Consider the following 27,825-nt stretch of genomic DNA (forward strand, 5'->3'; position numbering starts at 1 on the left):
TATCCCAGCTTCTTCAGGTGGCCGTGAACGCTTGAATATTGGATGTTCAATGTTTCTGCAATGTCTCGTGTCGTGTAACGTGGGTTTCACTCTATCAATGCTTTTATTTTGTCGTCATCAACCTCAGTGGGCCTCCCTGAGGAGCATCACTGAGATCAAAACCACCAGCATGGAATTTCATGAACCATCATTGGCACTGACGTTCTTGTAGAGCATTGTCACCGTAAACTTTACGCAACTTTTCACAAGCTTGACACACGTTCTTCCCTTTATGGAAGTAAAACAGTAAAATATGGCAAAAATGCAGTTTGGTCTTCCATCTTCAACTAGTTGTAAAATCTCCAAAACTCAACCAAATAGCTCAATTTTTTTTTTAGAATGAAGCTAGAACTGTCAGCTGTCAAATGACATAGCAATAACATAGATGTGAATGACTCTAAGTACACCCCAAAATGAACTAGTGCCATCTGTTGTAAACATGCGTCGACTTTTCTGACAACCCAATATTATTTACAGCACTTTATCCCTAAGGCCCTGTCAATGTATAAGTGAAATGAGGGATTAAAATACTATTTTTAATTGTAGCCAAACCAAGCACGCTGCCTCCCTCCTATTCCTCCCCACCCAAAAAGTGTGTGAATGCTCATCAGCTTTCATTACCACTGTAGGGGAAATTAATTAAAACTACAAATAACCAGAAAATAGCTTCAATTAGATGTTTTTGTATTGGTTTAATGATTTTTTAAAATAAATATTAGGTAGGTTAAGAAAATATCCAATTTATCGACACATTTGGAATTAAAACACATGGCAAGTTTGAGGTTTATATTATCCAAATTTTTTTTAGTATATTTGCTGTCGAAGTGAGCACCAAACTTTTTTTTATAACAGGTCCTTTAATTACTTTCAGTAATCTAAATTTAACACAAGACAAGGAAATGCCTTGTTAATATTCTTAAAAACTTCAAATGAAAGTGAAATTTTAATTTGCTGGGTCTGTTAGTAAGTGTAACAAGAAAATTACACTAGGATTATGTTTTAGTTTTCCTTTGGTATTGGGACATACTGCCAATATCAAATCAATCTTGTTATTTTTCTTTAAAAATATCAATAACTTGAGGATGAGAATATGAAAACAGATACCTGCTTTGTGTATCAAGAAAAGTGTGGTTACAACCAAGCAATTTACCTCTCATGATTTACTTTGGTGGAAAACCCATTTATATTTGAAAATAGATTAGGGACAGTAGACTTTTCCAATTTCTTCTATAAGAAAGAGTATAAATATGGGGACATGACTATGGGACCTATATGTCTTCAAATTGTCATTACATGATATCTTGTTACTTTTAGGTATTCTTTGACTTTTAGTAACAATGATAAAGTTAAAAAAGAAAACGTAAGAGTTTGTACAATACACAGAAACATAGTAGTTAATTCTGCTTGGTGATATTAGAGTGGTGTTTTCATTCTATTTGTATTTCTTTCTTACATTTTTCTACATTGCCTATATAATAACATACCTTTCAAGAGCAAAGAAGATAGCTATATAATGCAGTGGTGCCAGCTTACCTATCATACAACCATCTTGATAATGAATGTCAAATATCCAAATCTACCAAGGCCACTCACAGAGATCATTCAGATACGTAAAATAATTATGGACCAGAAATAATATTGTTTACTACCAAACAGAACAAAAATATACTACAATTAAAACCAAGGCTTTAAAGAAGACACTTTCTTAAGTATTTTCAACTATATTTTATCCACCTCAGGAGTGTTTATAAGACAATAAAATGTCCATAGATTGTAGAATATTTGTGCAATTCTGCTTTTTATGTAATACTTTCCATTAGGCATAATCTAATTGCAGTGTGGGTCTATTTTAATATAAATCAGTAATCTAAAAACACTTTTAACAACGAATTTAGTGCCATCCTAGAAAAGGATACATATAACACTTACCCCAGAATATATGCCTTCGATTTATATTAACAGGATTTATCAATTAGCTTTTCTATTTAATGCTTTAAAATAAAATAATTTGAAAATTGCATAAAACTAGAAAAATTCTGGCATCCTATAATTTACAAAAACAGTAAGTACAATTTTTTTTTCTTATATATACCATGCCTATACTTGAAGAAAGTCTGCATAAGCATTCTAAGAGTATTTATTTATATTGAAGTTTATGAAGCATGTATATTAAGAAAATGGAAAATCATCAACTTTGACTGGTAAACCTTAACAAAAATTTTCTTAGATTAAATGGCCAGAACATCCCTTTATGTCTGCATCATAAATTTTATTGGGCCTAGAAGCTGACAAGTTTGTTCAAAAGTGGTAAGATTTTTCTGAAACAAAAAATATCAACAGCAGCTTTTAAAGAAGCATCTCTTTGTTCAAAACATCTTCATGCCCAACGTAGTGAGAACTTTCTTCCTTTTCCAGTCTTAGAGTGCTTCTTATGGCAAAGTCCATTTTTTCTTGAAATTCTTTATATGTATTGGTGATTGGAAGAGCTAAACAGTTATTACACTTGTTTCCAACAGGAAAATCCATATGAAGGCACTCAATTGAAGGAGTGGGTTTAAATCCAGCAGGTGGAATGGAATTGCAACCAGTTGCAAAAATAAGAATTTCTTCCATTGTTGTTGCAGATTTACCACCTGAAAAGTTTACCACAAAGAGAAAAAGAATGAAAAATAAATTCATTATATATTGCTACCCTCATAGACTCTTCCCCAAATAGTCTGGGAATGCTGTAAGGCGGAGACTCCCACTTTTATCTTGCGCAAACTAAATAACTAAGTCAAATGTAGGAATAGGGAAACAGGACATTCAATAAATAAATAAATGTTTATTTGAATCTCAAAGCAGGACTCACAAAATCATTTGGTTGAACTACTCATTGTATATATGAATGACTTCTTTAATATAAAATCATCATAGAGTCCAAGAGGTTCAGTGGGTTTGAAACTCCATATTTTTGGGATATGACAATAAAAACAATTTGAAACTACTTCTAGATCATCACTATTTGTAAACTAGTTTAACAAATGAAGACAAAAATTAAATGGTGTAAAACAACCAACCAACCTAGCTAAAATTCAACTGAAAGTTAAAATTTTTTTCACTTTATTAAATGAAATGATTTTACATTGCTAATGCTCAATGATATATCATCATCATAGCCCTAACTGATGATTGAAGAATAATTCAATTTAACTTAAATTTGAAAAAGATGAAATAGACAATATTTAGACTATTCTATGCAGTGGCAATCACTCATGTATCTAAAGATCCTAGGAAGAATGCCTTCCATCTCAAATTATCTAGAGGAAAACAAATTGCAAAATATAAATTTAAATCTCTAGCCTTTCCTCATCACTTTCAACTCAGTCATATAAACTTGTTTTGTAAATATGAAGTTAGATGAAAGTCTTATTATCAAAAAGCAAAACTCAAAGAAATAAACTAATATCCTGAAGCAAACATTCTAAGACAGATAAAAATAAAACATCCACATACCCTCAACAGCCTGTAAGTAACTGTTCCAAAACTCCAAAGTCTGTGCATCAGATAAAGTGTGTACTGTAAAAAGATCACTAAGGATTTCTGTGGAAAGATTCTCAGGTTTATGACAGAAGACGCCATAAAATGCTTCTGGATAAGTCTGAATATTCTCCAAAACACCAAGAGTTTTCAGACCCTGCTTAAAACTTAAGAGAAGAAAAGTAATGAGCCAACATTCATATATGTTTGGTATTGCAATAGGGAATTAACATTTCTAACTAATTTATTACCACATATACGTCGATGTGAGGATATAAAAATATGGGCATACTATACGTTATATGATACTTTCAAATCAATAACAAGCAAATATATAAATATAAAATGAATGTTTCCAAGCTGATGTTATTTGGCTTTATAGAATAATTTTAAAATTAAGGTAATTTTTATTAAGAGGAAAAATTAGACATCTGAAGTATTTCACACTTCAAAGCTAGTATAAAAATGAAGTTTCCTAGAGATTGCAAAGAGTGATAAACCTTAGCCACATAAAACTTTAAGTTATGTACTGCTAAAAAGAAATTGAGATAAAAACAGTGAAAAATCTGTTTAATACATGACAGAAAACTGATTTCTCTAATATAAAAAAAATACAAATAATTTTTCTAAAAGAACAATCCAAAAGGAAATGAGAGAAATATGAATGCATAATTAATAAAATACAAGTAACAAATGATTTTTTTAAAATTATTTTAATTGGGGAATTGGGGAAGGGGAATAGCCAAGTTGTTATTCTTCAATCTTAGTTGTGGAGGGTGCCAGTTGCCATCTGGCTGCGCGTTGGCAGCTCGTGGCCTCTAAGCTCAAGGTGCTGTGTTTAATCTTAGCTGTGGGTGGGCGTGGCCACCATCCCAAGCTGAAGTCGAACCAGCAGCCTTGTTGTTAAGAGCACATGCTCTATCTACTGAGCCATCTGGGCAGCAACTCAGCTCATGGTGCCGAGTTCAGTCTTAGTTGTGGGCAGGCGTAGCCCCACCATCAAACAGGTAATCTTGTTGTTAGGAGTATGTGCTCTCATCAGCTGAACCATCCTGCCACCTGTTGGCAGGTCAGTGGCAGCTCAGCTCCGGTGCAGCATCACTGACCCATGTGGGAATCGGTGGCTCTGTTGTTCAGAGATTGCACTCTTAAGCTAACTCTTAACCAACTGAGCCACTTGGCTGGCCCAACAAGTGAATTTTTTAAAATGCATATTTTTCAATAGTAAGCAAAGAACGAAGGTACCATTTTGCCTTCAGACTGACTAAGACCTCCCTACCTGTACCTCTGTACCTGTACCCACCTCCTCAGGTACCTCACCCACACTGATTCACCTTCCTTTCTATTGGCTCTTCCTCAAGAGTCCGTAAATGTGCTTGTCTTTCCCATCTTTGAATAAAGAAAAAAAAATTCACTCACATCCATCTGTTTTACTTAAAGACAATCTACTTTTAAAATATTCACAGTCTCCATTTCTGAATTCCGTATTCACTTTTCCTCTACTCCTGTCTATATGTCAGGAAAAACTGCCCTAAGTTCACGAATATTCTCCTCCTATGGCACCAGTCTTGTGGTTTCCCCATTTTTCTCTGGCCAGACCTTTTCAGTCTCTTACAAAAAGTTTCTTCTTTCCTTACTTTGTCTTAAATGTTGCTGTTTGTCCCTCATGGATCTGTTAACAAGGCCAATTTCTCCCATGCCATGGTCTTATTTAGCAGGTGTACACTCATCACAATAAAATCTATTATCTCCAGCCCAGAAATACATCCAACAGACTACTGGGTACCATATATTCCAAGCATGCAAACTTATTAAGTTCAAAAGAAAGCTAATCCTTACTACCAAAATCTGAACCATAGGTGACAATAAATACCTCTGTTATCCGTCAAATTAGTATAGCTAAAATTTCAAAGTCATCCTTAACTCTTCTCTCTTCCATTCCTAATTACCAAGTCCCATGAATTCCCTTTTCTGAAATCTCTTTTATCTGCTCATTTCAAGGACTCATGGCAAAGTAAATACATAGCAGCAGTGTAGGAATATTTCTACAGCCTGAGTCTAATGGGAATGCTAAAGATACATTGCTGAAGAAAAGAGTTCCCAATAAAAGACAAAACACACAACCATCCAAAAAAGCAAGTCTTGGGACTAGCACTCAAGGATTTAAATAACAAAACAAATTGAATGAAATAAAGTATTAGTATTGTGGTTTAAAAGAGAAAACAATTGGGATAAAAACATAAAATGATATAAATAACACTTCTATGTTGAAAAATGATCACGGACGTGAGTCCTGAATAACATGGAATAGACACCCTTCTCTATTCCTTCTGCTAAGTTGAAAACCCTGGACAGTAGTAATATAAAACAAACGTAAGAAGACTGAAAGGTGGAGAGAGGAAGGCCAGACCAGCTGCGGATTTCAGGACCTAAGGAACAAAATGAAGAGGAAATCTAGACATATTTATATAAAGTAAAACTAAGAATTTTATCACCAAGTATACTTACTCTAAACGAATGCCTATAGGAACTTATTAAAACAAAGAAATTATTGAAGATGGAATCCTGGAACAGCAAGAAGGAAAAAAGGATAAAAGCATGTTCCCTTCTCTTGAGTTACACTGATAGTTAAGGCAAAAATTACAACATTTTATAATGTGGTTCACAATGTATGTAGAAGAAATATTTAGGAAATTATATAATAAACAGAGAAAGGCAAAGGGACTTAAATGGGAAGTAAGGCTTATAAAATGTTGACACTAGTAGACTGTTGTAGTTTTTAATACTAAGAGATACATATGACATCACTGTAGATAAAAATGATAAAATTCAAGTAAACCACAGGAGTTGAAAAAGGAAACAAAAATGATCATGGAAATGAAAATTGGTAATTGTTAAATGTTAGGCAGTTGAAGAGAAAATTAATGATCAGGAAAGGAATATGAGGATTTGCTCATGAGGGGAAAGAGATGGAAAACAAGAGGTGTCAAGAAAGTTAGACTTGGGCCGGCCGAGTGGTGCGTTGGTTAAGAGTTGGCTTGGGACGCCAGCTCTGAGCATCAGGGCCCTGGTTGGGATCCCATATTAAGGCCAGTGACTCTACGCCCTCTATAGCTAAGATAGTGAACAACAGCTCAACCTGGAGCTGGGCTGCCTTGAGTTCCCGGCGACAGCGTAGGCTGCAGTGGAGCTGCAGTGGGCTGCCATGAGCTACCTGAGTGGCGGGCAGCCAGCATGAGTAGCTGGCAGCCGGCGTGAGCTGTCAAGAGCTGCCATCCAGTGGCTGGCAACCGATCTGCCTCACCCAGGAAGAGCACAATGACAATACTAATATGGGCCAGTGAAACGACGTCCTTCACAACTAGACTGAAGAACAAAAGGACAGCAACTTGTCTGTTCCCTTTCCAGATTCCCCAATAAAATCTTAAAAAAAAAAAAAAAAAGTTAGACTAAGAGCACGCACACATATATTTAACTAAACAATACTATGGAAAATGCTGCTTGAGAAGTTCCTCAGGTTCACAGGACTTAATGAACCAAAGTAGTGTACCTTGTGATGAAACTGCATTCTAAGCAAAAAGACATTATTATAAAAATGAGCATCGGTTATACTGAAAGCAGGTTTTTCAGTACCATCAACCATGAAAACAGCCATGGTAATAACATCACAGAACTAGTTACATTATCACTCAAAAGTGAGGAGGAAATAAAGACATTTTGGGACAGTTTACTTGTTCCCTAAAGAGATTAATAAAGTACATACTTAAGGAAGAAGTAAACTGAACCCAGAAAGAAAAAGCAAAATATAAGAAAGCAGCACAGCAGTAAGCACAGAAATGAGAAAAATCTCAATAAATAAAAGTAAGCAATGGACATTAAAAAAACAACGAAATTTTTTTAAGAAATGGTTAAAATAATTAAAATATTAGAGAAAGGTTAATCTGTAAGAAAAGAATGGGTATTACTGGATTTATTGTTTTAATGGACTTGTATTGTTGAGGTAGTAGTACAGAAGCATTAATTAGCTTTAGCTTGTTAAATCAAGTATATATACTTTAAGGGGAAATTCTAAAATAATACGAATATAGTATGTAACTTCCAAACCAGTTTGGTGGGACTTGGGGGAGAAATAAAACATATTTAATCTTGTAATGGACAGAAAAGAGGAATAACAAGCAAAGAAAAGCACATGTTAAGAGAAAGCACACAATAAAGTAGGGGGTAAAAAATCTAAAACAGGTTGATAATTATAATACATACAAATGGCTTAGACTCTTGTATTAAAAGACAGCTTCTTAAATTGCATTTTAAGTAAATGACTTTAAAGCAAAATAAAAAATTAAGAGATTCTAATCTTTTAAAAAATCTTGTCCTTAAAAATGAGCCTAGTAATAGTGTTAAAAAGAACTAATTCTTTAGGAAGGTTAAACAGTCTTGAATCTATTTGTACCTAACAACAAGGCCTCAAAATATGTAAAGCAAAAACTGACACAGAATTGTTAAATATGTCATAATAGTGAGATATTTTAAACAGGTTTCTTAGGAGTTAATAGTTTAATCATACAAATAGTGAGGGTCTAAAATAACAGTGAATAAAAGTATCAGTTTTGAAGAGGGTTTATAAAAGGAAGCAAGGCAAGAACAACATTAAAAAATCTTTACTGTATGTAGTTCATGCCAATAGGTTAAAGGAGAAAAGAACATGATCTTATAATTTTAGTGAGGAAAAAGCATTTGATACACTTAAACATTTATACATAATTTTAAACTAACATTTTGAAATAACATTATAAAGAGTATCTTCTAAACATTCAGCAAACATTATCTCTAATGGTGAAATGTTACAGGCATTTATTTCCCTTAAGGCCATGACAAGCCTAAGATACACATAATTACCCCCTTTATTTCCACAGTATGCTGGAGGTCCTAGCACAGCAAAAAGCCTAAATGAGTAAGTGAATGTTATCTAAAATTTTCATTTGTACTTTACACAACTGTGTAAGTAAAAAATTTTTCTATGAAGAGTTTAGCAAGGTTACTGGATACAAGAGAAAAGATTCTAACAGTGAGGTTTGCAACTGAGAAGGAATGGTAAAGAAAAATTGGTAAACAGAACTGATTATATAAAAATTTAATGTTTATGACTGGCCAAGTGGCTCAGTTGGTTAAGAGCGAGAGCTCTGAGCAACAGGGTCGCCAGTTTGATTCTCACATGGGCCTGTGAGCTGCGCCAGAGCTGAACTGCCAACAGGTGGCAGGATAGCTCAGCTGGTGAGAGCACGTGCTCCTAAGAACAAGGTTTCCGGTTCGACTCTTGCATGGGATGGTGGGCTATGTCCACCCTTACCTAAGATTGAACACAGCACCTTGAGCTGAGCTGCCCTAAGCGGCGTATGGGTGGCCAGATGGCTCGCTGGTTAGAGCATGAGCTCTTAGCAACAAGGTTGCCGGTTTGACTCCTGCATGGGATGGTGGGCTATGTCCACCCACAACTAAGACTGAACACGACACCTTGAGCTGAGTGGCTGCGAGCTGCCCAAGGGCAGCCGGATGGCGACTGGACTTGGAGCTGAGCTAGCTACACCCTTCAAAACTAAAACTGAAAGACAAAAATTTGGCTGTTACCCTTCCCTAATTCCCCAATAAAATCTTAAAAAAACATTTAATTTGGGAATTTATGATACAAGATGGAATTAAGAAATTTTAAGTAGTATAGGAAGAGTGAGAACTGTTAGTTTTAAGTGTTCTAAGGTCTTTGTATATTGTTTAGGAAGAGGGTAAATACAGTAGTTCCCTTCCACACCCCATTCAGTTTCGTTTTCACTTCAGTTACTCATGGTCATTCGCAGTTTGAAAATATTAAATGGGAAATTCCAGAAATAATTCATATGTTTTAAATTGCACTGTTGAGTGGCATAATGAAATCTCACACCACCTAAGATGTGAATCATCACCTTGTCCATCATATCCATGCTGTATATACCACCTGACTGTCAGCAGCAATCTTGGTTTTCAGATGGACCGTCACAGCACTGCAGGCTTGTGTCACCCTTATTTTACTTAATAAGAGCCCCAGAGTGCAAGAATAATGATGCTAACAATTCAGGTATGCCAAAGAGAAGCCATAAAACATTTCCTTTAAGTGAAAAGGTGAACGTTCTCGACATTAATAAGGAATTAAGAACAAAGTGCTGAGGTTGCTAAGATCTACAGTGAGAATGAATCTTCTATCTGAAATTGTGAAGAAGGAAAAAGAAATTTGCTAGTTTTGCTGTTGCACCTCAAACTGCTCAAGTTACAGCCACTGTGTGATAAGTGCTTAGTTAAAATGCAAAAAGCATTAAATTTGTGGGTGGAAAACATGAACAGAAAACAAAAAATGTGTTCCGATTGAAGGCAACATGTTGCACCAGAGCATTGAGCCTAGACAAAGACTTCAGGAAAGGATCCCATGAAATGAGTGACACCAGGCCATTTACTGGAAGTAAGGGATGGTACAGATTCGGAATAGGTTTGGACTGAAAAAGATAAAAAGTGTTGGAGAGGCTGTGTCTGCCCATGAGGAAACTGCTGCCACATTGCCGACAGAGTTGAAGAAGTTGACTACTAAGGAGAAAGGTATGTATAAACAGGAAAAAAAACATTGTCATATAGGGTTCGATACTATTCACAGTTTCAGGCATCCCTGGGTGTCTTAGAACATGTCCCCCCATGGATAAGGGGGAGCTGCTGTATACTGGTTCACTTTGATGTCAAATATGCATATTAAAATCTTGAGAGGTAACTATTAAAAAGATATGAATCAGTATAACTTTTAAAATACAAAGTAAATTGGAATTTTAAAAAATAAATACAAAAATTGGCAGAAAGGAATAAAAAACATTTTTTAAAGGCAACAATAAGTGAAAGTTACTCTCAAAAAAGCAAGCTGCAGAAAAATATAAATATACTGTATGGTACCGTTTATAGAGAGTTTCAAAACAGAGCAATGGTATCCATTATTTAGGGATACATATAAGGTGAAACTAAAATGAAATGCAGCCTAAAGTAAAAATTTCAGTGTAGTAGTTAAATAACAATTTCAAATTGTTTCCTTTGTAGAGGCAGAGAAGGGAAAGCAATGAGTGGGCAGGATTTAGTTGGGTGAACAGAATATTTTTCTTAAAAATAATCTGAGCAAACATGAAATGTTAATATCTTTTAAATCTAGTGACAGTTTGTGGTTTTGTTATTTCCTGGATTTTTATGTAAGCTTGAAATATTTCATAATTAAAAGTAAAATTTTAAGGATGAACTTAAGTTTGGCTAAAATTTGCTTCAAAGGTAAATGGAAGGTGAAAGGTAAAAACAAGAAAGGAAGGCAAAGGTGGGATTGTAGAGGGCCCGGGAAGCCATGTAAGGAATCTGATCTTTGTTTCATGGACTAGAGTGTTGTATTGGTTTTTCTGTGCTGATATAAATGATTATCACAAACTGAGTGGCTTAAAGCAACAGAAATTTATTCTCCCCCAGTTTTGGAGGCTCAAAATCCAAAATCCAGGTGTTGACAGGACTACACTCTTTGTGAGAATTTAGGAGGACAGTCTGTTCTTTGCCTCTTCCAGCTTCTGGTGATTCCTGTTATTATTTGGGTTGTGGTTCCATAACTCCAATTCTCTGAATCTATATCACATGGCCTTTTCCTCTCTGTGTTTTACAAAGACACCTGTCATTGGATTTATGTCCAGCCCAGGTAACCTAGACAGGATGATCTCAAGATCCTTAGTAACATCTGCTTAGGCCGTTTTTCCAAATAAGGTCATATTCACAGGTTCCAGGGAATAGGGTGTGGACATATCTTTTGCGGGGGCTGGGGGTTCCATTCAACCTACATCAGGATGAATGACGGTATTGGGGTTTATTTCTGGCACATACATGTGGCTATAGCATGAAAAATGAACTTAGAGATTTATACACCTGGTACAACAGTTCCTCTGCAAGTGGCTTGTTAAGAGTTAAAAGTAAAAAATCTTGTATAGTGAATTTAAAGTATCAGTATAAACTTATGATGCATTTTATCTTAAAGAAAACAAACCAAACCCAAATAAAAAAAACTCTGTATTTCTTAGTTTTGTCCACTGTAAAGGACTAGAAACAATGACCAACTTGGCAGAAATGAGCATCCCTAGCATCCAGACTGGTTTTGAAATACCATTTCCCATTCAAAGAAACAAAGGTCCTTTAGGCTAGAAAATAGCAGATAGCAAGATGGCTATCAAAAACCACTGAGGATCAACATAAAAAAACAAAACCCTCAAAGAAACAACATAAAAAGGCTTAGTCTGGCCAAAGATGAGACAATTTAAACTTCAGTCAAGATAATAACTGTAGCAATTGTGAACACAAGTATATTTAAATCTATGGGTTAATGATACTGAAATTAAAACAAAAAAAATCATTTTTGAGATTAATATGATGTCTGATAATTGCTTAAAAATACTGGAGTCAATAACAAGGATACATGAACAAGACTGGCCATAGGTTGATTGATAATTGTTAGATCTGGGTGTTGATTACATGGTGTTACTGTTCTGCCTACATTTGTATGAATTTTATATTTTCCATTATTAAAAAAAAACAGAAGAGTATGAGGACATATAAGTTTTCAAACTTCTTTCAAGGGTTAGTGGAGCAAAACGTTTGAAGACCAGTGTTTCAAGTTAAAGAGCAAGAATCACATCTGCCCTGTTAATCAAAGAATATTCAAGTGCTCAATACATTGTTATTGAATGAATGGTGATGGAATAGTTGGCTTATGTGGTAAGAATTTATGAAATAATTTTTAGAAAAGTAATTATAAATTGAGATGATTACTTTTCCTACCTAAGCATCACACACGTATGCAAATTCTGTATAGAAAGGTCAGAAGAGTAATCACCCTTAACAGGTTAATTTTAAAGCATTATTTTAAAATAACACTTAAATTTTTATCAAATGTATCTCACATTTTAATTAATCACTTTAAACATGTACTTTGAAAGAATATTTCACACATAAATAACTTACCTTTCAAAAGGTGCATGAACTCTCTTAATTACATGGTAATTAAGTATGTCTTTTGCCAATATGTATTTATCACTCAATGATGTTATAAGTCTTAGACATCCAATAAGCTCTAGATAGTTATAGCATTCATTCATAACTGAGTTTAAGTCAGCTACATTTGTTGTAGCATTTACCTGTAATGAAGAAAATACACCCAGTTTCCCCTTTCACATGGAAATGATATTTGCATTTCAAATAACACTTACTACATTATCCTCAATTCTTGAATGCACCAGGGTGGAGTGAAAGTATACTGAGAATTATTCTTCAAGAGTAAGTATCTGACAATCCAGTTTAATAAACATTGTATATTTCTACCTTCAAGAAACCTAGAGTATAATGCCACTTTAATACAGGAAATTATTTATATAAAAGGCAATTAATTGACAGAACAGTTACAAAGTACTAGAGAGGCAAAAGGAGATTTCATGAGAGAATATCAGCTGACACTTGATGAATACAATCAAAAGAGTATTTTAGGGAACAGCATAAAGAAATACTTAACCATTTATGTTCCCGACACTTTCATATATGTTAGCTCTTGAACAAAGTTAGAGGGAGAAAGATAAAAATAGGAGGCAGTCAATAGTCCATTGAATGAAAAGTTTCCTTGCTCTTTTTTCCACAAATACCTCTAAAACGCGAGTCATTTCTGCAAAAGCCAGATAGCATTTTATGCTTTGTCGACCATGTGGTGTTTGTCACCACTACTCAACTCTGCCACTGTCATGTGAAAACAGTCACAGACATGTAACAAATGAGTGTGGTTGTGTTACAATAAAGCTTTATTTACAAAAAGAAGCAGCAGGCCAGACTTGATCTACAGCCACAATTTGCCAAACCTTACCCTAAAATCTAGCAGATTTTAGAGAGAAATAAATATCTGCCATGTTTTTTGAGCCATTGTCTTTTTGGTTCTCTTGATTAAAGCAGCTTAGCCTAAGTTCTAACTTATACCCCAAGCATTATCTATCTCCTTTCTTATATTTTATTTATTTATTTATAAAAGATTTTATTGGGAGGGGAAGGGAACAGCACTGGGGATATTTATTTTTATAACATATTTTACTACATGATAGTACAGTTGAGCCTTGAACAACACAGGTTTGAGCTGTGCAGGTCCACTTATATGCAGTTTTTTTTCAATAGTTGTCCCTCTGCATCCATGGGTTTTCCATTATCAGTGGATGAGGAGGGCTGACTGTATACATTGTTCTATGTCATTTTAGATGAGATCTGAGCATCCAGATTTTGGTATCTGCAAGGAGGGGAGGGGAAGTTGGGAGGGGGGTCCTACAGCCAATACCCCATGATGCCGAGGGACAACTGTAGTTAAGTTTTGGGGGATTCAAAAATTAATATGCGTATTTTTTACTGCACGGCAGTAGGTGCCCCTAACTCCTGTGATTTTCAAGGGTCAACTGTATATTATATATTAGTTTATCTTCTATCCTCCCTCTAAAATGTAAATTCCAAGGAGGCAGGGACTTTGGTTCATTACTCTTATCGATAAAACAGTATTGGGTACATAGTATTTGTTGACTAAATGAACTGACACTGGATAGGAATACAGAAACAGGAGGAGGTAAGCTCATGCGAGCTGTAAGTCTTAAATACCCTATCAGCGATTCTCAACCTGTGGGTCGCGACCCCTTTGGGGGTCGAACGACCCTTTCACAGGGGTTGCCTAAGACCATCGGAAAACAAAAAGATATTTACATTACGATTCATAACAGTAGCAAAATTACAGTTATAGAGTAGCAACAAAAATAATTTTATGGTTGGGGGTCACCACACCATGAGAAACTGTATTAAGGGGTTGCGGCATTAGGAAGGTTGAGAGCCGCTGCCCTAAATGAAGAGCTTGAACTTTGTTCAACAGGCAATGAGAAGCCATTGAGAATTCCTGAGGAAGAAAGTAATGTGGTTAAAATTGTACTTCTGAATATTAGAATAGTGTCCTAATTGTTTATGCCTAGACATAATTTGAGTTTAGTATAGAAAGCACTGGAAATAAGAAGGAAAGGCTGAAGATAAGCCACTTTTAGAGACAGGACTTGACACATACTAATGAATGGAGTGTGGAAGAATGAAACGACCCTTTCTCCAGGATGTCTTGGAAATAAGAAATCTCTTGAAAAGCAAAATCAGACAAAAAAAAAAAAATTCTGGGGAAAACATTGTCTTCAACATGTTAGGCTCAATGTGCTAGCAAAACCCAGATCTTGTCTTAATATAAAAGTAAAAAATAAAGGCCTGGGAATCATTCAGAAAGGTTATAGTTGAGAAGAAGCTTTCCTAAATAGTATAGAATGAGGACTGTTAAGACAGCACTGAAAAATACCTAAATTTCAGGGGTAGGAAGAAGAAGCATTAAAAAAAGACAGTAGTAGTCAAAAGGAAGAGGAAATACAATATTTAAAAACAAACAAACACCCAAACAAACAATAGAGAGGAATTTAAAGACAATAGCAGAAGCCAGAGGAGATGAGGAATTTGGAACAAAAGGCATTTGAATGTGAAAATCTAAACCGCTGGATATCAGCTATGAACCAGCTAATTTAGGAGGATGATGGGAGGAACAGAAGCCTAACTATAAGAGAAAATCCAGGGACGGCCAAGTGGCACGTTGGTTAAGAGCTGGCTTGGGACGCCAGAGGACCCTGGGTCGGATCCCACATATGAGGGTCAGTGACACCGCCCTCTACACCTAAGATGCTGAACAACAGCTCAACCTGGAGCTGGGCTGCCGTGAGTCGCCTGCGACGGCGTAGGCTGCAGCCCCTGTGGCAGTGGGGTGCCATGGGCTATCGTGTGTAGCCAGCAGCCAGCGTGAGCGGCCAGCAGCCAGCGTGAGCGGCCAGCAGCCAGCATGAGCGGCCAGCAGTAAGCGTGAGTGGCCATCCAGAAGCCAGCAACTGATCTGCCTCGCCCGGTAAGAGTGCAATGATGGTGCCAACTTGGGCCAGTGAAGCAACGTCCTCCACAACTAGACTGAAGAACAAAAGGACAGCAACTTGTCTGTTCCCCGTCCCCAATTCCCCAGCGCTGTTCGAATACCCCAATTCCCCAATAAAAATCTTTAAAAAAAAAAGAGAAAATCCATAGGAAGGAGGAAGTGGAGATGATAGTTAAGCTTAACAAGATTAAACCTAACTTCATTGCCCAAGTCACACAGCTTACACTTTATAGTTATTTCAACCTAAAATCTGCCTTCTGAGCATTTGCTTTTAACCATTAAACTATACTGACTATTAACTGAAACAATGGGTAGAGCAGGCTTAAGTAGGAAGGAGGTTAAGAGAAGAAAAGTTGAATGGCTTTCATTGTCTCAATTAGTTTCCAAATCACTAACACGTTGGCAATGATACTGATCTCACATGGCATTATGATAACTAAAATGAGTTTGTACATGTAATACGTGCAGTACAGGGCTCCGTAAATGGTAACTATTTTTAGGTGGGGACACTGAATCTCCCCACTTGTTTCCATAGTGAAGAAACTCAGCTTGGTCTTTCTCACCACCTATCACTCATATCCCACTGTAGGAGGAAAGATACATTTCCTGACTAGTAAGCTAAGTCCTTGCTCTCTTCAGTGCCACCTGCCTGCAGGAAAGTGTACTTGGATCAGCTGTATAGTATGCAATAAGCAATCTGCCTCATATTGTCTCTGGCAGGGTAAATAAATGCATGTAGTTCCAAGCAATGTTAGTTAGCAAGCCATTTTGACAAACTGAAGTCACATTATCCAATTGGTTTTATCAACATTTAACCTGGCACTTTGATCTCTAGCTGTCTCAACTTTTATATCTACCTCTTAACTGGTTGTGAACTCTGCTGGTAAACAGAAATACTGACACCCCTTAACTATTATTATTATTAATAGTATGATATAAATATTATTAATATTGAATATTAATACTAGTATTATTATTCTATTGTAGATCCATCATTTATATTCAAATATAATTACAATGTAGTCTGCATTTTAATAAACATGTACATTTCTTACCCTCATTATAATTTGTGCCACATCAAAGTCTGCAACATCATCTAAAATTGGTTGGGTATTTTCTGGTCCATAAACAAGGCAGTTAAACAAGGTTTTAGAAAAGAAACCAGGTGAAGGACCACCATGAACCAAAGAAATGGCAAGCATTTTGCCAGCTTCATAGTAAAGATTCTCTTTCAGAGCTGTAAATACAGATGAAAACATATCAAATACATTTCTTTTATTATTATGAGATAACCATCATATATAATGAATACACATATAAATAAAAATCCAAAAAAATTTAAGCATTAGATAAATGTAAAATAACTTAATTCATAGATGCTATAATCATGTATAAAATGTAGATTTCATCTAAACTATACAAAAAAGTATTTTTCTGAATACAAATAACCTATTATAGAAAAACTATAAATTCTTTTTAATCACCTATAATCCTACCACCATAACCAATGTATAGTGTATTTGTGTCATGTACGTATATAAATATATACATTGTTTGACTTCTGCTTTTTTCCACTTACTATATTGTAAACTTTTTTTTATTGAAATCTACAACTAATGAATGCATTAAGACTAACTTACAGATGTGCAACAACATAAACCATCCCCTTAGTACTGGTACCTCACTGAGTGACATTTTAACCGCATAAGATACAATATTACAATCAACATCTATTTACATACCGTATTTGCCGGCGTATAAGACGACTGGGCGTATAAGACGACCCCCTAACATTTCCACTCAAAATACAGAGTTTGTTATATACTCGCCGTATAAGACTACCCCCTCTTCCGCACACCTTCCACACACCAAATAAAAGGTAAAACAATATCAGATTTGATTTCAACATTTTAATTTATAATGAACGGTATGTGGAATGAAGTGGGCGGGCATCGGGAGGCCACTATGGCACGGGGCAAGCACTATGGGCAGTCTATCTGAAGTGTACCTGGGTATAAGACGACCCCCCCACTTGGAGGCATATTTTTCAGGGCCAAAAAATCGTCTTATACGCCGGCAAATACGGTACTCTTATTTACATATCTTTGATAATTTGGTTAGGGTATATTAAGATAGATTACAGTATTAGTGGTTCAAAGGATCTGAACATTTTTAAGGATGCTGATATATAGTGCTAAATTAGTTCCAAAATGGCACAAATTTACTCCAAACAATATATGCTATCTTACATGTATCACAGTTTTCAATATTTTTTAAATTGCCAATTAAAATGTTTTAGCTATTTTGATTAATTCAAAAGGATATCATGCAAAATTTCCTTTATTCTAAAAATTGTTCAGATCAAAGCAACTTATTAATAATTTACATGAACAATACTTGAACTAATAAAACAATTTCAATTACTGTATAAGATATGTATTAGTAGTAACATTTTACAGATGAAGAAACTGAGATCCAGAGAGGCTATGTAATTAATCTACAAATATAAGGCTACTTCAGTGATGTGTATAAATTGAATTCAGATTTTCTGACTTAAATTCATGTATTCCCCCACTGTACCAAAACTGACTTGAGTTAACATTACTGATTGAGTGGTGGTGGTGTTTTTTTTTTTTTCAAAAGGGAGTTTAGAATTAAAATGTGTGTACTGTAAATAGTACAAATGATCTTTGGTAGTTTCTCAATTATTTCAATGATGCTTCAGGCAACGGTAAGGAAGTTCTATGGAACATATAGGAGAAAATTCAAATGGAATGAAATAAGTCTTCTCACTCTTTCAAATATCCTATTACAGCAAAAGTGGTATAAAAGCTCCTAAAAAAGAATGCGAGAATTAACCAGTGTTTTAAGATGCCTGTTTTAATCACATCAACTCCTCACCAGAAATATACAAAAGCATCTTATACATAATTGTATAAGAAAAATTCTTATAAGCAAAAGCACATTTAAAAATCTGTTATATGTGGACCAGAAAATTATGTTACAAAAATCCCAGGTTGTGGAGAAACATGCCAACTGCAAATTCCAAATATCTGAACAAGAAGGGCTCAAACAATCATCCATTCCATTTGGTCACTATATTCAAATGAAATAAGAATGAATATAAAATACACTTTTAAGAAGTTACAGTTAATTATGGAATCACATCAAGGAGGATACTGTTATAAAGAAATTAAGGATATTCCTAAAGAAAATGTTTCACTACAAAATTTATTTAAAAATATCATTCCTCACCTACCCCCGTTTCTGTAATTCTATTAATATTTTATTAATGAAGTAAATTATACATTTCAACCACAGGTATCAATTCTAACCAGCTCTCTTTCTTTACACATAGTATATTCAGCATGCACATTAATAATTACCTTGAGAATTTAGGGACAAGTTCTTTGACAAGGACCCTTCAAACAATGGTGAGTTCTCAAGATGCTGCATTAAAAGACTTAGAAATTCTTGCTTTGATCCAGGATGCTCTCTTCCAAAATTATCATTTTCGTTAACATATACTACTTCCATTGTGTACGAAGGATTAAATTTTTGATTTCTGAATCCATTTAAGGCACTATTCCAGATATCGGCTTTGTCGATATATAATCTTTTTTTCTTTTTTTTAATTTGAAATCCTAATTCTATAATTATTGCTGAAATGTCTCTTCTAAATTTGCTGCCTTGCCTATAAAACATGAATTTAAACACAGGTAAGTACTTTAAAGTACGTTATGTGACACAGCAGTTAAATAGCCAATAAAAAAGAACAGAAAAAAAGATTAAACAGAAGTTCCTCCCCAACTCCCACCCCAAAAGCAGACAATGTCTACCACTGGGTCCAAAACCAGTTATTTGATAACCTTAGTTGTAAATTCTTGATTCCTGCTCCCCAATCTTCTACCGAATTAAAATAATCTAATGTCATAAATGGTTTATGAGAATGTTGATAATTATCTCAAATTTGATCAATTCAGTGTATTCAGGTGTAAGAGTCAGAAGCTCAAACTCTCCCCTCTGTCCAGTGGCTACAACATACACCTGCTTAACTGTATCTTATTTCAGACTCACTAGATCGTTTAAATATATAGCAAACGTAATCTCTGCTTACTATATGAGAGAACTATAATTTTAAGATTACACAATATATAACATTTTTAATCATAAAGTTAATTAACAGTAGAGCTAATATTATAAACATCAAAATATTATAGAATTCACAATCCTTTAAGTACTACTTTTTAGTCCATTCCAGTAATTCTCAAAGTGTGGTCCCAGACCAGCATAAGCAGCAGCATTAGGAAACCTGTTATAAATGCAAGTCCTTGAGCCTCACAGCAGATAGAATCAGAATCTCTGAGCACATGGCCCAGCAATCTGTGTCTTAACAACACCTCTAGAGAGTATATAGGCTAACTCAATTGCTCCCTGCCTCAGTTTCTCCATCTGTAATTGGAACCAGTATAATCAAAATGATCCTGTTTGGGGCGATGTCATAGATCATCTTTCTACATCAAGTATAAATTTTTCCCATCCGAAGACAATATAACGCCCCAGTGTGGGCCAGGCTTTGCTTTTTCTTTCTTCACACAACCCCCAATCCTTAGCCCAAGTTATAGGAAAACCAAATCTTCTGGAATTAAGAAAATCCTTCAGAAATATGCCTTCTTATAGCAGGTTGATTCCTCACTCCTGCCTGGAATGGGAATGCCGATGCTAATCTTTCAGAACACGATGGCATATCAGAGCAGGAGCAAGGAATCAAACTTCCCTGGTGTAACATCTTTAGAACCCTACATATTAAAATTATTTACAACGAATGGGAACATCTCTTTTGATACTAAAAATATCATAAAAATATAACCAATTTTCTGTTAATACAAGTGATATCTTAAAACAGCATTTTTCACTTTTTGAATAGTATTCCACTTCTATCTGCTAATCTGGTTATCAAATATTTTCACAAAAAATTCTCTTGTCCTTCTTAGTTTTAACTTGATATTATTTTTAACAAGAAAGTATTTCCCCAGGCTTAGCTACCAATGTTACTTTTGTCTATTTTTTTCCCTTTTGGCTATAAGGCTCTATAAACTTTTGGAAAGCCACATATATGTAAAAATCCTAACTTCAGCTGAACAACTGCCTGATACAGTATAAGGATGTAATTCTAGTCTTTATTTAAATGGTTATGAATGGTTCTATCTTCTGAAAATAGTAATTAATACAGTAATACTGGTAAATATGCATTAAACTTCCCACAGAGCTGCCATTTAGATGTCTGACATTGACAGTAAATACATCAAATTATTACAAAATAAAAAATAAGTCCTCTATATTAAATGATTCCTTCCTTTTAACAAAGTAACATGGTATGCTTGTTCTTTTAATTTGCTTTTACTCTATAATCAAATAACATTTTAAGCACATTTTCTAGATCCATGTTTTTTAAACTATCTTGAAAATGATCTATAATAAAAAATATATTTTACATCATGATTCAGTATACAATAAAATAACTAAAATATATTTCATATACATTCTTTCTATTTGCAATGCAATCTGATAGTTTATATTCTATTCTATCCTATTTCATTTTCTTTTTTAAATGTTGGTTGCATGATTTCACAATCAAATGTTGGGTACTGCTGTTTGAAAAAACACTCTTCCAGACTACTGTAAAGATCAGTTAATATTCTAAGTATATACAGCCACTTCCCATTTAATTTTCTCAAAATAGTTTTATGTTTTTCTCCAATTCAAAATACACACCTCACAGGATCTTTACACTGCGCTCCAGGTGTCTGTCTGGGTAATTTAGGTGAAGATTCTTCCAACAAACAATCATTTATTCCTACATTATTAGTGTTGAGTAATTTTTGTTTTTTGGCTTTTTGGAAACCCCCTGCAGATTTAAAACCCAATGTTAGCATAATAGAACTATAGGTAGAAACTATTTAATAATATACATTTGAATAAGAACACCTTTATTTAAAATGACAAAATATTACCTGAATTGTAGAGAATACCTCTACATTCCAAGCACTCCCAGTTTTGTTCCCACGATGGTAGTGAGGAACAGGCTAAGTGTGTTCCACTAGAACCACAACACTGACAGCGCTTTATTTCCCATTTGCTGAGGAAACAAAGAGAAATAGATGTTGACATTTTGGAAACTTCATCAAATTCCAATCACCAGCCCTGCCACAGGCACCACTGTCTGTCTTACACGCACAACGAACCCTTTTACCAAAGGAAGAAAAACAGCTTATCTGCTTTGACACTTTCTATTTCATTATTTGTGTTTATAACCTCCTTCTTTATTCTCTAACTTAAAATACCTAAACTAAATATCAACATGTACATGCACATACAAAAAGAATATACATGTCAGACAGAATATGATTAAAGAAGGAAATGTTTCTGTTGCATTTGAAGATGACAGTACTCATAGGACTCTGTGCCGTGAGTACAATGTGAAAGCAGCATTCAGTAAACACATTTTCTTACAAAAACATTATCTTTCTTTCCAAGGTGAGGAATTATTTCCTACAATAGTCTTGCTCAAACATCTCTGATATTGTGCAGCTCAACAGGACCCAGCCTCACTATAGGGCCCATATTCATATTCTCTCTCATCTGTTCCCACACCCCCACCCCACCACACTGTGTTGCGTCATGTGTGCAAGTCTATATTCACATTTTCTGTCTGGGTGTGAGTGAGGTTGTCATGTGGGGCCTCCTCTTTCTTTGGTTATAGTACACCCTCTCTGTATAAAAATGGATATACTCTCTGAGTATGTAGATGTGTGGATGATATGAGAGGTAACTGGATACCCTCCCCTTCGGTTCGTGCGGGTGAACCTCCCTGTGTGGATATGGGTGTGTAGGTGTGTGTACTGTGTGCTCCCCCTTCCATGTCCCCAGGTAGTTCTGTCAACTGATGATGAAGAGAAAGAATACTAAGTCTCAGAGCGAGGTTTCCAACACACTTTATCTGCCTTCAGACCCAAGCTCCTAACCATTAGACCACACTGCCTTTCAGCAAAATTGCCTTCCTATCACTAGGATGAGAGGGAGTGAAACCACAAAGAAAACATTCAGATAGCAGGTATCCATGTCCCAGGAGAAAAGGCAAGGGACAGCAATCTCAAGTAGCAGCTGGAAAAAAGGGGAGTTTGGCAAACTCTGATTGGCTGAACAGTGATATACTATACTATACACACACACACACAAACACACACACACACACACACACACACACATATATATATATATAAATTACATCAGCTTAAAATGGATTTATAAAATATCAGTATTAATGAATGTATTACTTCTTAGAACTCTCATTATCTCATCTGTGTCTCAGCACAACCCTTGAGATTACCGTTTACAAATGAATATTCAGAGTCGCCAGATCAAGTAACGTAAATGCACATTACTTGACATCTTCAATGAGATCTCGGCCCTTAAAGAATTCTAGTCTAATGACAAAGACAAATTTAAATAATGTCAATTATATTGTAACACACACAGTGGTGGGAAAACCCAGCCCAGAATGGGGAATGAATGGTAAGAGCTGCTTAGGGGAAACATTTCAAAGCTGGCATGACCTCAGCTGAGTCTTTACAAATAAGCAGCAGCTTACCCAGCCTAACCACTTTCCAAGAGAAACAAGGTTCCCAGTATTCTGCTTTACACTTTAAGTGTCATTTTGCCATGTTCAAGTAAGGTTATATAACAGGGATAAAACATTTTAATGAAATTTCTTACATAAAATTTGACAAAACTGGCTTTGTTACTTTTTATTCTGCATCTTAAAAATGAAGATACTCTTGATTTCTAGTTATCTAATATAGTATAGTGTACGCAGAAGGCACAAAATGATTGTTAAGATTACAGCCAATATCTTGACATTACAAAGGAGTAATCAGTAAATTTCTTATTTATTGTGATCCAAAAGAAACACTGTTAGATGCATCTAGTTAATCTCCAGAACAGTGCCATCCAACAGAAATACAATGCAAATTATATATGTAATTTAAACTTTTCTAGTAACCATATTTAAAAGGTAAAACAGGGAACATGAATTTGAATATTTCCAAAACATCATTTTATTCAACACATAATCAATATAAAAATTATTAAGATATTTTAAGTTCTTTTTATCTTACTGTTATGGGCTAAACTGTGTCTCCCCGAAATTCATGTTGAAGTTATAAATACCCAGTACCTCACAATGTGACTGTATTTGGAGATTTGGAGATAAGGCCTTTAAAGAGGTAATTAAGGTAAAAGGAGGTCATATGGGTGGACCCTAATCCAATATGACTGGTGTCTTTTTAAGGAAAGGAGATGAGGACACAGACAGAGGGACAATCACTTGAGGACATAGCTAGAAAGGAGCCACATGCAAGCCAAGGAGAGGCGTCAGAAAAAATCAAATCTGCTGATACCGTTATCTTAGACATCTAGTCTCTAGGATTGTGAGAAAACAAATTTCTATTGTTTAAGCCACCCAGTTTGTGTTATTTTGTTAAGGCAGCCCCAGCAAACGTACACACATACTAAGTCTTCAGTGTATATTTTACACTTACAACACCTCTCAACTGGGAATAGTCACATTTCAAGTGCTCGATAGCCACATGTGGCTAGTAGCTACCATACAGGACAGTGCAGCTCTAGAATATAGAGCCTCATGGAGATACACCACCGAAATAAGTTGCAATTATGCTAAGTGCAATAATTTATCTATAAACAGATGTAAACTTACATTTAATAAATGTACCTCATCTCAACTTAAAACTTCAAACATCCAAGAACAAACTACATTTTACTAACTAGAAACCTGCTTTCTAAGCTGACGCTTTCAGTAAGAATACAGCACAAGTGAAGTTCCTGATATACCTATCAGGCGCATTATAGTCTCGCCCTTCCTTGCAACAACATCTTTGCACATCACAGCGCTCATAGTGCTGCAGAAGCTCTTGATAAGCATTTTCCTCTAATTCCCAAGATGCGTCTCTGTAAATGAAGAAAAATATAATAAAATATACGTTGACCTAGAATGTTACATAAAAGGATTGGTAATGAACCTAAAAATAAAAACTTTCCACATATAAGGAACGAGGATAAAACTTGTTCTTTTTAGGATTAATCATTCTCTTCAACATATAGATCCATTAGCGTCATTTTATCCTATACTTAATTAATGTCATAGTCAATTTTCAAATGCTAAATGAAAAATTCAGCAGAAATTTTATAAAACTTACATTTTTATTAACATTTCACTCCCAATTTTTTTTTTAAATTTCAAGTTTAGTACCATCATTCCTGGATTCCTCATCTTTAAGTATTAAGAATATTATTCACATACATTTTTGAATCACATCTTGATTCTCTTAGATAATTCATACATACCATTTTGAAGCCTATTATACCTGTATACAAATCAATTAATATCGTATACAACTGAGGTGTTTATTAAGAGACTATAAATTAACTAATGAGATATTTAGCACAGTCCCTGCTCTCAAGAACTAGCAATCTGGGGAGAAGGAGGCAGCGGCAGAGGTGGCTTTACATTTCCTCATTTGAAATGGCTGCGTGTCCATCATCACTTAATCAGACATAAATGATTATTTCCATTGTTATTAAATCCTCCACCATTTAAGGTATCTTTTTGTCTATGTTAACTCACTTTTCAGGAATATGAATTCCCATTCTCAACATCTCTTTCTGAAATATGTCACTATTATTGCATATTGTGCACCTAAAGAAAAAAACTCCTGCACTTATTGCTTGAACCTGTAGTGAAAAATAGAAAATCTGTTATTAACAATTTAACAGGTTATAAGGTTATGAACTTTATAGCTAACAGAAGAATATGTGCTATTTTTCACTTAATATATTATGAAAACTTATTTTCTATTCCAGTGGTTCTCAAACTTGATAAATTAAATTATTCCACTGCTAAAATTTGGAGATCTTTTTCCCAATGTTCAAAAATCAATCAATCGATTAATTAATTAAGCCAACTTAGCTTTACATCTACATATTCACCCACATATTCTTCTCAACCTTTGTTATCTAATATAATTTCTGTTCCCAAATATTGTATTGTCCATCACTGTGAATAAAACAGTAAAAATCTTGAGTTACTTCATGTTGGAAGGTTGTTTAAGTCTTACATAAAAAGCACCCTTAGTTCTGTTTTTAACTCAATCTCCGTTAGTTTTTTCATAAAATGGGAGAAATATAAAACTTACTCTCATTCTTCAGCAAATACAAATACAGAAGCAGCAGGCAGAGGGTATGTATGCAGAAGGAGACAGAAAACTATAAGCCTACTAGAAAGAGTAACCAATCCCCAGTAAAAAAAAACAAAACTAGTAACACACATTCATTTAACAAATGTTAATTCCTACTATATAGGTACCAAACACTATGCTATGTACCAAAAACAGAAATATAAAATGACTTGGATTTTACTTCAAGGGATTCTTGTTGAGTAGGCATATGTGTATTTAATTGTAACACAGTGTAAAAGTGTTTTTTTTTTCTGTTGTTTTTTGTTTGTTTGTTTTTTTAAAGAATATGCATGGAAGAGAGAAGAAGAAGTACCTAAGTCTATATGAGAGCTTGACAAAAATGTCACAGGATGGTGAGGTCAAAGCTAAGTTTGGAAGAAGACATAGGGGTCTGACAGGAAAATAGGGACAAAAGATATGAAAAAAATAGAAAATCACACATATCAAGTTTCAGTGGTAACAGAAAGCACATGTGATTAGGGAAGATTTACTAATATACTTAGGGATAACATGCTGGCCATACTGAACTAAGTAATGAGGCTAAACAGGTAAATCAAAGCCAGTAATGTGAAGAAATTATAGGAAATAAGACATGCAGGAGAAAGACCAATTACTAGGCTCCTGCAAAAGTCTAGTTTAAAAAAAAGAACGTGATCACCAATAAAATTTTAAAAAAACAAATAAAAAATAAAGAGTGTGAAGTTAAATCTCAGTGAAGGCAGAGAACAACAATAAAAAAGCATACACCAAAATAACTATTAGACCTGACAGAGTGGGGGAATGATTTGTGGATGGTGAAGAAGAAGTAAACAAAGAGGAATCCAGATTCAAACAAATAGCAAATGGCACTCACACATACCGTATGGTGGGGAAGCAACAAGTTATTGAAATCTCTCAATCTACAGGGTCTTCGAGCAACTGTACACTGAAACCAGTATCTTAGTAAATTGTAGGATATAATGCAAAGAAGTTAAGTGTTTAAGAATCAAGAGAAAAAACACCATAGGGCATATGGAAGATATCAAGACCAGAGCAATGTTTGAGAAATCCAAATGGAACAAGAATAGTGACCAATTCTCTACATAACCAGAGTGAAAAGTTTCCATCAACGTTTTTGATATTAATCTATAGTCTTTCCTCACAAAATGTGGTAAAAAATAATGAAATTTGCTTAACCACATACAGTTCTCATTCTTTTGCATAGGTTTGTTCTTCCTATGACTCTTTTATATTAATGAAGTTCAGAGATTTAAAAAAATTATTCAGGTATTGTAGCTATCTAGACAGGGTAGACTCCATTTATTATTTCAGTTAAGACTCTAGTATCAGAGAAGGAAAGCCACTGGAGCTCCTTTAGAGAACATGACTCAAGAATTAGTTTTAATCCACAGACAACAGTTCACTGGTTCCCAGAGGGTAAGTGGAGAGGGAGGATATATAAGAGGGTAAAGGGGTCAAATATATGGTGATGGAAGGAGAACTGACTCTGGGTGAGCACACAATGTGATGTATAGATGATATGGAATTTTACACTTGAAACCTATGTAATTTTATTAACCATTGGCACCCCAATAAATATTAAAAAAAAAGCCTTACTTCTAATCAAGTAACAATTGTTTATTAATATTTACATCATAGACAGGCGTCCATATTGCTGTACTTTCATTTTATATTTGCACAAAGTAGACTACATTTTTGTTAGTAATATTATTTCTACTTTTTAATGACAATTAGAAACTTGATATTTTCAGTGTTCCCAAAAAGCCCTATGAATACTAGGTCAAGTTTGAGAACCTCTTTGTGATTCATTAACACATAAATGAGGCAAATCTTATCCCTCTTGAAAAATAACATACTGTTACAAAATTAACAAGATGATACATTTGACAGCAATTAAACATACTGTGATAC

The 27,825-nt window shown here is 34.8% G+C and overlaps 1 protein-coding gene across 6 annotated transcripts in view; it reads right to left on the minus strand.

Moving 5' to 3' along the window:
• Window positions 1-2,169: 2,169 nt before the first annotated feature.
• The window catches only part of G2E3 (G2/M-phase specific E3 ubiquitin protein ligase), a 56,227-nt gene continuing 30,571 nt past the window's right edge, over window positions 2,170-27,825 (minus strand). For all 6 annotated transcript variants that reach the window (XM_019654288.1, XM_019654287.1, XM_019654292.1 and 3 more), the window contains 9 exons: window positions 25,305-25,411; window positions 24,512-24,628; window positions 21,616-21,740; window positions 21,377-21,509; window positions 18,988-19,295; window positions 16,657-16,838; window positions 12,604-12,776; window positions 3,535-3,725; window positions 2,170-2,672 (listed from right to left, as the gene is read on the minus strand). In XM_019654288.1, coding sequence (XP_019509833.1) covers window positions 2,386-2,672; window positions 3,535-3,725; window positions 12,604-12,776; window positions 16,657-16,838; window positions 18,988-19,295; window positions 21,377-21,509; window positions 21,616-21,740; window positions 24,512-24,628; window positions 25,305-25,411 — 1,623 coding nt within the window. In that variant the 3' untranslated portion in view covers window positions 2,170-2,385. The remainder of the gene's footprint in view (window positions 2,673-3,534; window positions 3,726-12,603; window positions 12,777-16,656; window positions 16,839-18,987; window positions 19,296-21,376; window positions 21,510-21,615; window positions 21,741-24,511; window positions 24,629-25,304; window positions 25,412-27,825) is intronic.

Source organism: Hipposideros armiger, unplaced genomic scaffold (genome assembly GCF_001890085.2).
Source record: "Hipposideros armiger isolate ML-2016 unplaced genomic scaffold, ASM189008v1 scaffold_218, whole genome shotgun sequence".
NCBI classification, from domain to species: Eukaryota; Metazoa; Chordata; class Mammalia; order Chiroptera; family Hipposideridae; genus Hipposideros; species Hipposideros armiger.